Source organism: Prinia subflava, chromosome Z (genome assembly GCF_021018805.1).
Source record: "Prinia subflava isolate CZ2003 ecotype Zambia chromosome Z, Cam_Psub_1.2, whole genome shotgun sequence".
NCBI classification, from domain to species: Eukaryota; Metazoa; Chordata; class Aves; order Passeriformes; family Cisticolidae; genus Prinia; species Prinia subflava.
In genome coordinates, this window is record NC_086283.1 from 48,142,933 (window position 1) to 48,157,479 (window position 14,547).

Below are 14,547 nucleotides of genomic sequence, written 5' to 3' on the forward strand. Positions count from 1 at the left end.
AACTGTTTTAATTTGAGATTTAATCACTTCACGACAGAGAAGCCCATTTTATAAGTCATCCTGTGCGTTCATCCCAGCTCCCTTTTAGCCTTCTCACCTGGATCAGTCTTTACTACTAAATTTATTCCTGACTGTGCATAAGATCAAGCTGCCTATTTAGGTGTCCTTTAAAGTGTGGGTGTTGGTTTATACTGTACTCCAAAGCAAGTAAAAAAATGTTTGTCTGCACTATTTCACCCAGTCAATGGAGGCCTAGAGGAAATTATATATATTGAAGGAGCCTGTGGAGGCTTTCCCTTAACCCTGTAATTCCAGCTTTTATAGTGCTTCTTGGGCCTTTGATCTCCACACTCTTAATTGGCTCACAGGGAGATTATTTACAGTCAACAAGAAAAGTACCTTGAACTTGTCATTTTAATAAACTTGTTGCCTGCCAGCTTCTCTAGAGGCATCCCACATGGAAATAAACATCTTTCATTTTGTTTTATAAATAAATTTTTAAAATGGTTTCCTGGAACCTTGATGAAATATCAGGTCTTTGCAGATCTAAATCCACACCATAGGTATTGCTTGGAAACGTGCTTGATGTTCTTTAACATGTACTTAAGGCTAGATTAGAGAACATAAGATTTTTTTTCAGTCTTTAGAGTCTTTAGTCCCCTATTTCCACCAGCTCATTTCCAAACTATTTAAAATAAAGAACCTGAGCATGTATGGTATTTAAAAAACCTTTCACATGAGGTTTTTAAAACCAATCAATTTCAGCATTAACGTGTTAGTATTTCAGCTAAGGAAAATTCAACTCAGAATTGTGTAGCTGTAATAATAATGTATTATATCCATCTTCCTTGAAAATGATTCTAGCAGTAGAGCTGAACCTAGTGAATTACATAATTCAGGAGCATTTGCCAGAATGCTGTTTTAGGGATATTACTGTAGTCTTCCCTTAAAAGCAAGTGGAAAGATGAATCATATTATGAAATACTTCAATGAGAGACAAGAGTCTTCAGAAATTACCTAAAATAACTAATTTGAATAGAATAGAATGTTATGTGCGTGCATGCCAAGTTAATCACAGTTAACTACTTGGCAGAGTGCAGGGGGAGTACAAGAGGGAGATTTTTGCTTTTTCTTTTCTCTAACCTGAATTAAAAATGTATTGGCTACTCATTGCTAACATCAAAACATTTCCAGCTAGCCTGAAGTCAGTATTTGATTGTGCTTTTAACATTTAAAACATTAACAGTGTGACCTATCTAATATAAATAATGGAAGGCCCAGAGAAGTAAAAGCTACTGCTGCTTCTCTTGGCAAAGCTCTACAATGTTCAGGAGTTGTAATCCATCTAAAAATCTGACAGAAAGGACCATGTGTTTCATTTTTTCAGTCTTCAAAGTAGGTGTTATACTTACGATGTGCTATTATATACTGATGTAGCTGCTTTAAGGCTGACTGCAGAATCTGTGTTCCCACCACTCCTCCATCCATTCCATTTAGCAGAGTCCTTGATTTGAAGAATGAAACTGGGGACCATTATTTTTGCAGCAGGCTGAGGTCCAGATTCAGAGTAGTGCACAGTAGGTATCTAAAGTTCAGCACATATGTACATTCCTCTGATTTCTTTTTCTGCTTTGTGAGTTCTGTAAGATCAAAGTGTGTGCCTCAAATCTGGCATCTGCTCAAGTGCTTTCCTGAATAGGAAATGGGATAATTTCCTGAACAAGGGTCTTGGGAACACAAGTACGTGAGGATAAATGAAGTGAGGCAGATATAATGGGCTGGGACATTCTTTGGGCAGAGAGAGAAATAGTTGCACTCAGATTTTTTTATGGAAGACATTTTTAATAGATGGTTAAGAGAATGTTTTGTTTCAGAATCAGCATGACCTGGAATGTACAAACATTAATAGCACCCAGTTATATTTTATTCACCCACCCAGTTAAGAATTTGGTTGGATAATGAAATTCTGTTTTCAGGAGACACTTACTAGTGGCTGTGGCTTCCTAAATTATGTAGGGTACTAAAAAGGTCTTCAGGTGCCACACAAAATCTAATGGTGAAGAGAGGATTGCTAATCTCTTGCTTAATGCCTGAGAAAAACATGTGAACATGTTTCTGCTGACAGAAACAGTCAATATGTGGACTGAATATTTCTATTGAATTTTAGGGGGCTTTTTGTAATCATGGTAGCATTTTGAAGGCTGCTTTTTTTTCCGTCACTTTTCTACTGATCAAGTCAGGAACAAATAGGATTAAAAATAGAGATAAGGAGATAACTAGTCAGAACATGTAGGAAGAGATCGTCAGTTCTATTAGTGAATTATTCAGTTAAAACAATAATTTGCTTTGTCTTTTTATCATGTCCTAGGTCATCTCTGCAGCAAAACAACTAAAATCCTTTTGAGACCAACAGAAGGGAAGAAAATGAGAGTATTTTTCCCTGGAGGGTTGATACATATGAAAAGACTGGAAGGGAGCAGAAACGTGAAAACTCAAAACTTATGTCTTTGCCATAAATATAGCCTTTGTTAAATATAACCAAATGGAAAATGTAGGATACTAGGGCACAGTAGCTGATGGAGGGAAGCTAAATTGTCTTGTGGGACTGTCTTCAGATGTGATCTCTGTGGTTTTAAAGCAATAAAAAAAAAAGGCTCATTAGCACGAAGTTAGATCCTTCTGGTGAAAATGGAGAATAGATAGGGAATGTAAATCCCAGGAGAAAGTTGTTAGGATCTGTCACATGAAAACTGAATCCACTTAAATATCTCTGGAGAAACCAACACTTAAAGCCTGATCATTGCTGCTTGAACATGGAAAATCTAGGGGGTGTAGATGTGTGTATTTTTTACCTCCTAACTTGCCAGTACTGAAAGATTGCTAGTACTGAAGGGATTTTTATAACCCTTGTGCCTTGAGACGCTGCAGGAAAGTGTTTGCATTCAGCTTGGCTCTGTGCCTTACAGTCCATTTTAATCACTTTGCAAAGTGGAAGGATAACAGTTCTACTACAGTGCTTGGTCTGAAAAGAGGACTCTGAGCAAAACCCAGTTATTCTTCGGAGGGATTTCCTGATTCTTGCAGGAACAGAGTATAAAGCATACTGACACAAGCCTTTAATGGCTATCATAAAACATACCCTCTGTAGTGGGGAATTCTGAAAACTAACCAAGTATTGCTGTGCATTCTGTTTAAATGCTGTTGTGGCAAAAACATAATTAGTGTTGATATTCTGGAGCTGTATTGGATGTTGGGAATATTTATGCATCTCCATCATTGGCTTTTTAAGAACATTCATGGAGTGCTACTGCTTTTCCTTGCCTCATGGCATGTCAGTGACTCAAAACCTGCAGTGCAGTCTGATGGCTAGTCTCTCTCTCTTTCATGGTGGTGAGCCCACAATTAAATGGCTGTATTGAATGCTCCAGCTAGTTGGGCTCTTTTTCATATTCTGGGATTACATGCTTTCCCTTCCTCTTTCTCCCTAGTTAACTGCCCATAGTCTCTGTTCTCTGTGTTTCTGTTTTGTTGGAACTGCTCAAATTGTTTCAGGTCTCTGCTAAAGGAAATAGCATGAAAGATCAGCAACTGGAACTCCAAATAAGCATTTGAGGAGAGGAGGACTATAGTTTCACGTTGGCACTGCTCAGTTCCTCAGGTTTCCGAAGATATTTACCCTGATTTCTTCTGAGTTTCTGTAACTTGATGACCTTTGACACTTCCCTTTAAGTGACTCTGATTTTGGCTAAAGTAACATTTAGAGGCTTGCAATCTTTGATGACCAACATGCAAGGGTGTCTTGGATTTTCACACTTACATTCTAAAAAGCCAGCAGGACATTTTTCTCTGGTAGCATCTCTAGGCTTGTGATGTTGGAACACTTGTCCTTTATGGGATCATTAGAGTTGATATTCCTTTGCAGTCTGCATATGCCCTAGGGCTCACCTGCTCTGTTGTCTATACCAGTTGCAATTTGTGCCTTAGCACCTTCTTGAAAATCTTTTCTCTCCATCCAGATTACCTAATCTGCTGTGTTCTGAAGCACATATTCTTAATTTGGGGTCTGGTCACGGGAGGAGACAGAATCACAGGGTGATGAATGGAGAGAATGGATCAAGTGAATTGCTCTGTAGATTGAGTGGCAGAAGATGTTTGACAGTGCCTGGGTTGTCATAGTGTCAATTAAATTCAATGTTAACAAGTAGCAAAATGTGGGTGAGAACAGACTTCCTAGTAAATGTAATATGTAAACTTTGAGGCTTCTGTAAACGTATCAGAAAAGTTTAACTCTTTTTCCTGCCATCTGTTTCTTTTTCTTTTGTTCCCTGCTGAAACTAGGTCCTGTGTTCGAACTGTTCTGCTTTACCAAAGGGTGCTTATTACTCTTGGCACATTTGATTTCACTCAGTGTGAATGTGCCTGTGCTAGGATATACTTTAACCTAAACCTGGCTTCCCTTTTTTCACTTTCATCTGTGTTCTTCTGCTGCTCCACTGTTTGTCCTAAAGCTGCTCTAGTTCTCCTCAGCCTTTGACCCTCACAAAGTCAAGTAGTGATTAGGCCTTACGTATACTGTCTCCTTCAGCCAGTGATTAGTGCAAAGCTGTATTTTAAAGGATTTATTGCAAAAATTCATCTCTGAAAAACTAGCCAGCAGACCTCACCATTGCTTTAAATATCTACTTTTCTTTTCACCAATATTAACCTGTACACCAGGAGAGGCCAGAGAAGCATCATCACATGCTAGGATGATATATCAAAATTTGCTAGGTATCTTTAGCTGTTGCTGTGTGGCCCTCTCAGCTTTTCCAGCAAATTGATAAGTATATGTTGAAATACAACTGGAATTAATGCGTACAACCGTAGTAGTTTATTGCTTCATTTTATCACCCATTTCATAGCATCTAGACTTTGATGCTTTTAATTAGCTTAGATTAAATACTACTGTGGTACCACCAATGGCAAGCAGATCACAAGTGTAAGCAGTTACATGGGCATTTTTTATGAGTTACACAAAGATATACATAATGTACACGTATATCTATATTTCTCTCGACGTAGCAATTATGAGAGCACTTGCATTTTGAAGACTGCTGACCCTACATATTCTTTTTATTCTGGACTTTTTTATGGCCTTCTCGTGCTCTTGCAGGCATCACTGCTCATCTAGACTTTGATGTTTTTTTATAGCACTCTTATCCTCTAATTAACTTCATTAATTTTGCAATTAGTGAAGTTAATTAGTGGTTAAAAATGCTATATAAAACTTCAAAGTTTGCATTTTAATCATAGTTTGTATTAGAAATAATTATCACACGCTTGATTACAAAACTCAGTGCAGTTACCTCAGACTGGGTCATGTGATATTAAAACTCGCTTTGTTCTGTATCTTTCCTAGCTAGTTAGTTGCATTTTCCACTGACAATTACTGAGGCTTTTCATGGTATCTGAAAATGCAGCCACAGGGAAAAGGCAGTGAATAAGACAAAACCAAAACAAAACAAAAAAACCCCCACACAACAACAACAACAAAAAAAACCCCAAAATTCATGGTATGACTGAGTCGAAGTTGAGTTTTAGTTTGGGCGAATAGAGAAACAAGTTGGAGAAGGGGAGCATGAGAATATTAAAGAAGGTCATGGTCATTATCACCATGACCAGTGAGTGATACAGGTGGGATCAACACTTGAGTCAACAGCCTCCTCTGATGAACTATTTTGGAGGAGCTGTAGTCCAGGTTGTAGTGCCTGATTGTGTCAGCCTGATGATGATCTACTGTGTAAACCTTAAAGTAAGGGCATGGTAAAGAAAATCTGCTTGCCTAAGGTCTGCAAAGAGTGTGTGTTGAGAAATTAAAGCAGAGAGGACAAAATCCATATGCATCTATGCAGATACTGGGATGTAGTAACAACAACAAAAGTAATTTAATAATAATAATATCAGAGCCAGAAACAAAAAGGCTGTGTAAGTATGGGTAACTTCAGGAGAGAGAGTTGCTATGCCAGTGCTCCATTATGGGATCTGTAGATCAACCCACAGCACTTCATGCCATCTTCCTGAGTTTAGTTAAAGTAATGTGACTGTGATACAGGTGTATGTAAGTGAATTCATTTTTTAAACAGGTAAGTCGGTGTTACCTTAGAGCCCTTAGGCTTGCTTTGTGGAAGCCCTTGGCTGCAGTTTCCTCCCTGAGCACATGGTCTCTGTGCTGTATTGCACTGCGTCTTTTTCTTCTGCCCTGGCCTCTCACCTGTCTGGTGGGACATCTCCTACCTCATGCCAGAGCAGTTGTCATCTTACCCTTATGCTGTCAGAAGTCTTAACCATACTTAACCCCAATTTTTTTTTTTTTTCCCAGTTCTGATTTAAGCTTACAATATTAGGCAGCTTAGTGCTCCAAGCCCAAACCTAGGGCAGTGCCTGAGCCCAAGCTTCAGTGCTGGTACTTCATCTATAACATTGGCATCAGCCAGCAAAGCGGCATTACTGTCTGGTTGCTTCCTGCAACGCGTATTGTATCCATTTTTATAGTTTCTTTTATACTTTCAACAGTCTTCATAACAGCAATAATGTCATTCAGATAATTATACTGTAATTGACCTTAGCGTTGAGCATCCTTGGGTTTTACTGCAGTTTGCTTAATACTTCACTATGGTCAATTATCTTGTAATTCCCACTTTGTTGGGAATTATTGTTTTAATTATTCCACTCCAAATACATCATTTTGGCATAGTAGTAAGGGTACACTGGGGAATGGTCATACTTGTGAACGCTTTAAAGAGTTACCGGTTTTAACATGTAGGAAGGCTTTTCATCTTGTCATCTCTAGTCATTACCTTTAACACTGATTTCATTTAATTATCACTTATTGTGCTCAGGCCAGTTCTTATCTGGAGAAGTCAGCGTATGGGGAGTTGGGGTCTGCAGCTGAATAGCTGTACAATTTGATTTATGATTTCTACACTGATTTCTGCCACATTGCAGTGTGAGCTATCTATGTTTATGCAGCTAAATTCCAGTGGACGGTGAAGGTGAAACAGTGGGGTTTTTTTTTCCCTAGAAATTGGAACTAATAATTCTCCCAAACAGACAGTAAGTATGCTGGTGAGAATTTTATGGCTGCTTAGGAGGCTTGCATGGCTGTCTTGATACTGATTTAATTTGCACCCATATGGCAGTGAAACTCCACCAGGAGCAGCACCCTGATGGTGTTGGAGATAAAACAGCATGGTCCTTCTGGTGGGAGACCATTTCAGTTAGCACTGTGCTCAGCACTGCCCAAAACAGAGACTGAATCATGGCATGCTATGCTCTACAGCCTAGTACAAAAATCACTGCAGGTCCAGCACTGGTCCCCTTCTTAACCAAATTATGTGAACATGGCAATGTGCTCAGCCTTTCTGTAAATGTGTATGTTCATTATTTTTTATCAGCATTTTTTAGTGTATTTACCATGAGTAAAAATGTTCTACCAAAGCAGAAAGTGAAAAACTGGTATGTTTTGTTCAAACACAAACTAAGTGTAACCTACTTTCACCAAAGACTATTTTTCCCTATGTCTGATATAATTATTACATGTGAGCAAACTCAGCATTGTTCAGTAGGAAAATGCTACTCTTCTAGTAGATTAATGCATTTTATTGAAGAAAACAGCAGTGTAAAAAGACTTTATTTCTCTTTAAATTTTAATAGTTACTAAAACAAGGACTCTAGCCATTAAGTTACAGCCTGCCAAGTCATAGTGCTGAATCACTCAATTTCTCTAAGTAACTATGCTATTCCAACTTCTTAAAGGCAGCTGTTAGGAGAGCACTGATGCTTTAATCAAGGAGCAGAGCAGTCTGTCAGCTGAACAGTGTGTTTTAATGGGTTTTCTTTCACAGTCTGCAAATGTAAGGACCTCTCTTGGAGTTTGTGGCTTGCACACTCAGGAACTAAGGTGTGGGTGGGTACAGGATTATTTGCAGGAATCTTATGTCAGTGGAAACATGAGGGCATTGTTACACCCCAGTATTTCTCAACAAAGGTAATCCTTGCCAGGGTTTATAGACTGAAAAGCTGTAACAAACAATAGAGGGAACTCAGTATGAGTAATACTGTTGTCTCTCACACAGTGGACATAGTGGGCATTAAGTCCATAGGAAGATCTGGACCATAGCTCATTGTCTATATATGTGACATATCTTTGCTACTTAGCATAAGAGATAAATTTACATCTGTCAGCAAAAGTACCAGAGATCCATCTCATGAAGCCACTGATCTTTGTGTGGCAGGTGCATTTCATATTGAAGGGAAAAAAAGGCAGTTCTGCAGGGGTGTTGCTAGGCTGGCTCTGTGCAAGGAAATGGGTGTGACAGTTCAAAGTGGGAGTGTTTAGATTTGTTCTGTAGTAATTGACTCGTGAGGCAAAATAATGTCAGTCCTAGCACACTGGCCTAATTTCAGATTGGGAAATGAGATTCTGCCTGCTGTCAGTAGGTGAGTTGTCTCCATTTTTTTGGGTAATATTAGATGAGAATACTGCAGGAGGATCTTTTCATATTGGTATAAGGTCAGATCCATCAAGCAATAAAAGCGTTAAGCAGCGTGCATTGCCTCAATGCCCAGTGTGGTGCTCATCCTTTAATGTGCTAGTGATAATTAGCTACTTTATCTTTCTGGTAAAGACCTTCAATTTATTACTTTATTAAGTAGTGAAATCAAAGATTAAAACGGTGTCTATAGCACATAGCTAACCAGATTGTGAAAAATGGAACTGTATGGTTTCAAATTTATGAAAATAAATACTTCTATTTAAATAAGTGCAGTAGTTTAATTCTTTAGACACCATTTTAATTTGTAGTTTATTGGTGATTATTTTTCTTCGTTTTAAAGCAAATTGCTTTCTGTAGGGTGAAGTTGAGAAATAATGAATTGAATTCACATTACAAGCTACTGCCTTCCAAACTGTAAATGAATATAAATGTAATAGGAGCTTAGTATAAAAACCTTTTGGAAAAGACTATGCTATATAATTGCAGAAACAAATACATTTTTCAAGTCATCAGTTCATTTAATGTTGTGTTTCTACTTGGCCTTTATTTTAAGGGCTTCTGTACCCTGGCGCTGCTGTCTCCAAATGTCTCAACATGTGTTGTTGCTTCAGAGCAAAAAATAACTTTGTTAGTTTGCATTATTTGCTATAATCATTGATTAACGATCTGCTTTAAAACTAAAGTAGCATTTTAGGATGTATTTGCACAGTATAGGAAAGGCACAGGCTGTGCCTTCAACACTAGCATAGTTCTAAAATTTTGTTTCCACTCAGTGTTCTTAAATGGTAATTAACAATTACCAGTCAAAATATGGAAGACTTTTGCAAAGTCTCATTAATCTGAGCTGCTGTTCTCAAGAACTGGAAATTTCAGCAAAATGGGAGAGGAGGACCTGTGTCCCAGTAGGTAGTAATATTCTCTTATGTGACTTGGACAATAACCACAGCTTAATTGCTGTGGTTGTGTTCTTAATCCTTACCAGAAGCTTGTGATATAATAAGGAAAAGAAGAAATTTTGTAATAGTGATGGAACAGAAGTTACTCAATGCAAATGCTAATTTTGTGGTATGTATTAGTGTTAATAGTTGCACTGAAAACCCCAAAATCAAATTGCAACATTGTACAGTTTCATGTGGAACAACAGCTGTCCGTCATGCATGGATGAAAAAACCCCAAACACATGTTTCTGGGGGAATAGGGGGATCTAAAATCCATCAATCAGGACTTCTTTAGTTGTTCCTCACCACCCCAGTAAAAAAGGAGGACAAAGATGGAAGCAGTCAGCAGGATTTCAACTGACAATTATTTTTGTCTCCATTGCTGTCGTTTCCAATTCTGCAAAAAGCCTGAACACATCCCTACTTATGTACGTTCAGCTACTGACTTCAGAGTGAGATAAAGTTTAGTGCATGTTTAAATGCTTTCTTGAACTCAGGCCAAAAGCTGCTGCTGCTACTAAAATCAGTCCCAGAGGGAATGTTGCATCTTTCATTGCTTCCTTTTTTGTATACAAAGATACAGGCTCCACAGAACTTTGGAAATATGGTAGAATTTGATAAATGTTGCCTGCCTCGTTTAAAGGAGTAGAGTGGAGTTGTTGGATGATAGTGCATAAAGCACACGTTATCTTCCTTTCCCTCCTGTCCATATGTGTGCTCTTTAGCAATCATCACTAGCTGAGTACTGTAGAATAGCAAGAGAATCACTGAGCCAGTCTGTGTTTTGTTTCTGTCTGCTGCAGGCATAGCCTGTAATTGTAAAAGGCAGCAAAATAAAAGGAGTTTAGGTGTTTTTCCCTGTTCTTGCCTGCTTCAAAACTGTTCAGAAGCTTGCTTCTTTCCTTGGCAGAAATCTTCATTCAAATGTTTGCTGAAGTGCAACTTGCCTAGAGCCTCTTTGTTCTTTTTGATTTACACAGGCAAACACACACACATGTGCAAACACACACCCCTCTTCTGGGGCTATTGACTTAACCCTGCATATTTGTAGAGGAAACTAACCAAAACAAGACCAGTGCACAGTATTCATAAAACTCATCCCATTGGCAGTGCAGATAGCCACTATGACCTGTCAGTGGATCACTTGTTTCTTTCTCTTGCAATACATAGTGCAGTTTTTAATATCAGACGCTTGCTGGGTGGCTGTCACTGTTTAAAACTCAACTGTTCTCTCTGTGAGAACAGCTCCAGATCATACTGTCAACGTAAGATGTATTGAGGCATAGTGACAAATGAACCACTGTTGTGAATGAGGGCCTGACGATGCTTTCTTCTCTTTTCGGACTGCAGAGCTCTTCTGTATCTCCCTCAGCCAGTTTCAGAACAGCAGAAAAGCACAGAAATTCAACAGATTATTCTTCAGATAGTAAAAAACAGAAAACAGAAGAGAAGGAAATAGCAGCTCGTTACGTGAGTAGATTGTCTACATTGTGCATTGTTGAACTTCAGTGTTCCTCTGTAATTTCACCTGACTTCTGCTGCATAACTAATTTTAAATTGAGGGTCAAATTTTAACTGATTTTTGCTGCCTACCTCTAGTGCATATGATTGATACTGTTTTTAACAATATAAATACAAAGCACTGGAAGCTGTGTAATTATAGTGCTGAGCTTTAGTTGGGCTGGGATTCATTAGTGAAGCCTATCTGGACTCCTCTTCACAGTGGAGTGCCACTTTGGATGAAGATTTTCATCCCGTGTTCTCCTCCACCAGTGTTAAAACTGGGAAGAATGCTATAGTTGTGGCAACCTGCTAAGCAGAAGCCCTGTAGGTGGCTGAAAGATTTTAATTGTATTACCACTTAAAGTTTGGTAAAAGTGAATGGTACACTGCAGGTTTGTGAGCAGCCTTCCTCTGTTTTCATAGTTATTAAGAGACATTGGGATATTAAATAAAAGTTTTTTAACACATTGTGATTTGTCATTGCAGGACAGCGATGGTGAGAAGAGCGATGACAACTTGGTAGTTGATGTTTCCAATGAGGTATACACAGTGGTGTTTTTTCTACCTTACAGGAATGGTAGTGAGGGCATCTTCAGTGGCTTCTGTGCATATTGGTTTTATGAATAGGATTAAGGCATTTGCCTTTGTAAAGGAACTTGAATGCCTGAGGGAATCCAGTAATATCCTCTTTCTTTAGAATACAAATCAGGTCTGAAACACTTACTTCTACAAAGTATTCTTGTTTCTCCTATGAACAAAAAGTTCTCTTGAGATATTTGAAGCCAGCCCAGCACAACAGAGGGGGTGCAGCTTGTAAGAGTGTCTGTGTTTTCTTTCGCTTTGGCCGTGACTTCATGTGTGAACCTCATCGGGTCTGCCAAACACATCAGATGTTTTTAATCTATCGCTTCAAAAAAGATATTTACTTGCTTATTTCAATATCCATATTTTTTTTGCCATGACTTTTCATGGTTTAATGGCATCGAATTTTAAGACTTTTAAAAAAACCCCAAATTGTCCTTCACTATCCCTCTCAATTTTACAATTGTATCAGCTAAATCAATTAAAGATGGAAGAAATATGTCCCTTCCTGTGACAGATCTTCATTCCAAATTGAGGACTGCTCAAGGCAAGAACTAGTGGCTAGTATAAAGTTTTTATGCTAACCCATATTCCTGATATTTAGGATCCTTCTTCTCCTCGTGGGAGCCCAGCGCACTCTCCACGGGAAAATGGCTTGGACAAGACTCGACTGCTGAAAAAAGATGCACCAATTAGTCCAGCATCTATTGCATCCTCTAGCAGTACTCCTTCCTCCAAATCCAAAGAACTTAGCCTTGTAAGTGCTATAAAATCTTATCCTAGGCTGTAATACATGCTTACCGAATTTCTGTCTGGACACAATTTGTATTTCCACAGCTCTCAATAAAGCACTGTGAAGCATCAATTAAATATTAGTTTAATTTATGTTTTCAAGGGAGTCTAATGAAATAATAGGAGGTCCACAGTCTTTTTGGGGTTTTTTTTGGGATAGGAAGAGGTTATTTTCACTGGTGGTGTGAGTAGATGACAGATGTGGTGTTCTGAGAGATATTTTTCTCCTCCCCCATATGAAGAATTGTTATTCTGAGAATAAATAAAAGTACACAGGGGTTTCTTGAGCTGTTTTCCTGTGCTGTGGTTTATAGCAAATTCCGTTCCCTGCTTGGATGTGATTTGGTTGTTAGCTTTGTTTGAATTACCAGGCTATATACAACAACAATAATTTTTATTTTCTATCTAAAAAGTAATCTGTCATTTACAAGAGCCTTCCTTGACTTGCATCACAAATCATAATGCAAAAGAAAAGAGCTGCCTGCAAGGGGTGTTCTCTCCTTTCCTGTTTGTGGTCACAGTTAATCACATACCTGAGCTGCACAGTAATTCCCCTCTCCATTCTTCACAGGGCAGGGTATGCAATTATTTAAAGAAATAAAATAAATAAAAAGAAAACTTAAAGTGAATGTAGTGCTCAGAAAAGGTGATAGAATGACAGGTTCAGACCTGGGAATCAGTGGTGTGTCTGATGAACAAGCCTGTCACAAGAGCAGGACTGCACAGTTCCTGACTTTATACCTGTCACTGTCTTCATCCTGAGTTTCTAGCATCACACTTGCGTATGAGTAGTTGGTCAGTTCGGGGATTTTTTTTTCTGTTCTTCTTGTCCATCCCTCACAGAAAATTATAATGGGAACAGGTCCATGAGCATAGTGAGACCACTGACAGATTTCACATATGCTGCCAATTGTCAGATGGGAATGATTTTCAGTCATTTACCTCATTCTGAATCATACAGATTCTCCTGATGAGAAAAGCTGTGAAGGCTGTAGTTAATTACCAAAGCCATTCTATGTTTGTCTTTGCATCTTCTATTCTTTGCCAGGGACTGTTGAAACCCAAACCCAGAAGCTAAATATCCCTAATATCACTAATCCCTAGCTATAAAGATAAAACAGGTTTTTATCTTTAAAATAAAATAATCTTTTATCTTTATCTTTTTACTTCTTGGTAATTAGAATGAGAAATCTACCACTCCTGTGTCTAAATCAAATACCCCAACTCCACGGACTGATGCCCCAACTCCAGGCAGCAACTCCACTCCCGGATTGAGGCCAGTGCCCGGCAAACCCCCAGGTGTGGACCCAATAGGTTAGTGTCCATATATTTTGATGGTGTGAAACAGTGACTATTTGTCCCTTGTCAGGCTTCCTTTAAATCTCTAGTGACAAGTCAGTATATTAGAGATGCTTAAACTAAGTGCTGAGCTGGTTCTTTAGCACTGTAATACAGTGTTGTGTGGCTTTCCTTGGCTGTCTTGCTGGTTGGTTTGGGTCATTTGTGGGGTTTTTGCAGTTTTCCAAACTCATGTTTCATCTGACGGCTCTAGAATGCCTCTGTGACTTTCTCACTTTGCCCCCCTCTTACAGCGTCAGGTTTAAGGACACCTATGGCAGTACCGTGTCCTTATCCTACTCCATTTGGTATCGTGCCACATGCTGGTATGAATGGGGAGCTGACCAGCCCTGGAGCTGCCTATGCTGGTCTTCACAACATTTCCCCTCAAATGAGTGCAGCGGCGGCAGCAGCAGCGGCGGCGGCAGCTTACGGGCGATCTCCAGTGGTAAGTGTTTGCCGTTCGTGCGTTTGGCTTGGAGAGCTGTTTGTATTAAATATTAGACCTGTGGGGTTAACTCTGGTTCACTCACTTTGTGGTTCAGGGAGTGTGCTGTGGAGAACATGAATTAAACAGGCTTCCTTTGCCTAACTCTTACTTTAATACACCTTTCTGTTTTGCTTGGGGAAAACTATAGGTTGGTTTTGATCCACATCATCACATGCGAGTCCCAGGCATCCCTCCTAATCTCACAGGCATCCCAGGAGGAAAACCGTGAGTATCAAACATTCAGCTTTAAAAGTCAATCATCTGTTGGAAGTCATGTTCCCTTGCTGGTTGGAATTCCCCTTAGCTACTGAAAACTATTGTGTGAATAGAAATAAGTATAGCTATTCAGCAAGAGCAGGAGAATCACTGT

At 39.0% G+C, this 14,547-nt stretch overlaps 1 protein-coding gene across 2 annotated transcripts in view; it reads left to right on the plus strand.

The window, feature by feature from the left end:
• LOC134563900 (transducin-like enhancer protein 4) overlaps positions 1-14,547 on the plus strand; it is a 98,152-nt gene that overhangs the window by 73,410 nt on the left and 10,195 nt on the right. For both annotated transcript variants that reach the window (XM_063422314.1, XM_063422315.1), the window contains exons 9-14: positions 10,823-10,942; positions 11,462-11,515; positions 12,162-12,314; positions 13,531-13,663; positions 13,942-14,135; positions 14,326-14,402. In XM_063422314.1, the coding sequence (XP_063278384.1) occupies positions 10,823-10,942; positions 11,462-11,515; positions 12,162-12,314; positions 13,531-13,663; positions 13,942-14,135; positions 14,326-14,402 (731 nt within the window). The remainder of the gene's footprint in view (positions 1-10,822; positions 10,943-11,461; positions 11,516-12,161; positions 12,315-13,530; positions 13,664-13,941; positions 14,136-14,325; positions 14,403-14,547) is intronic.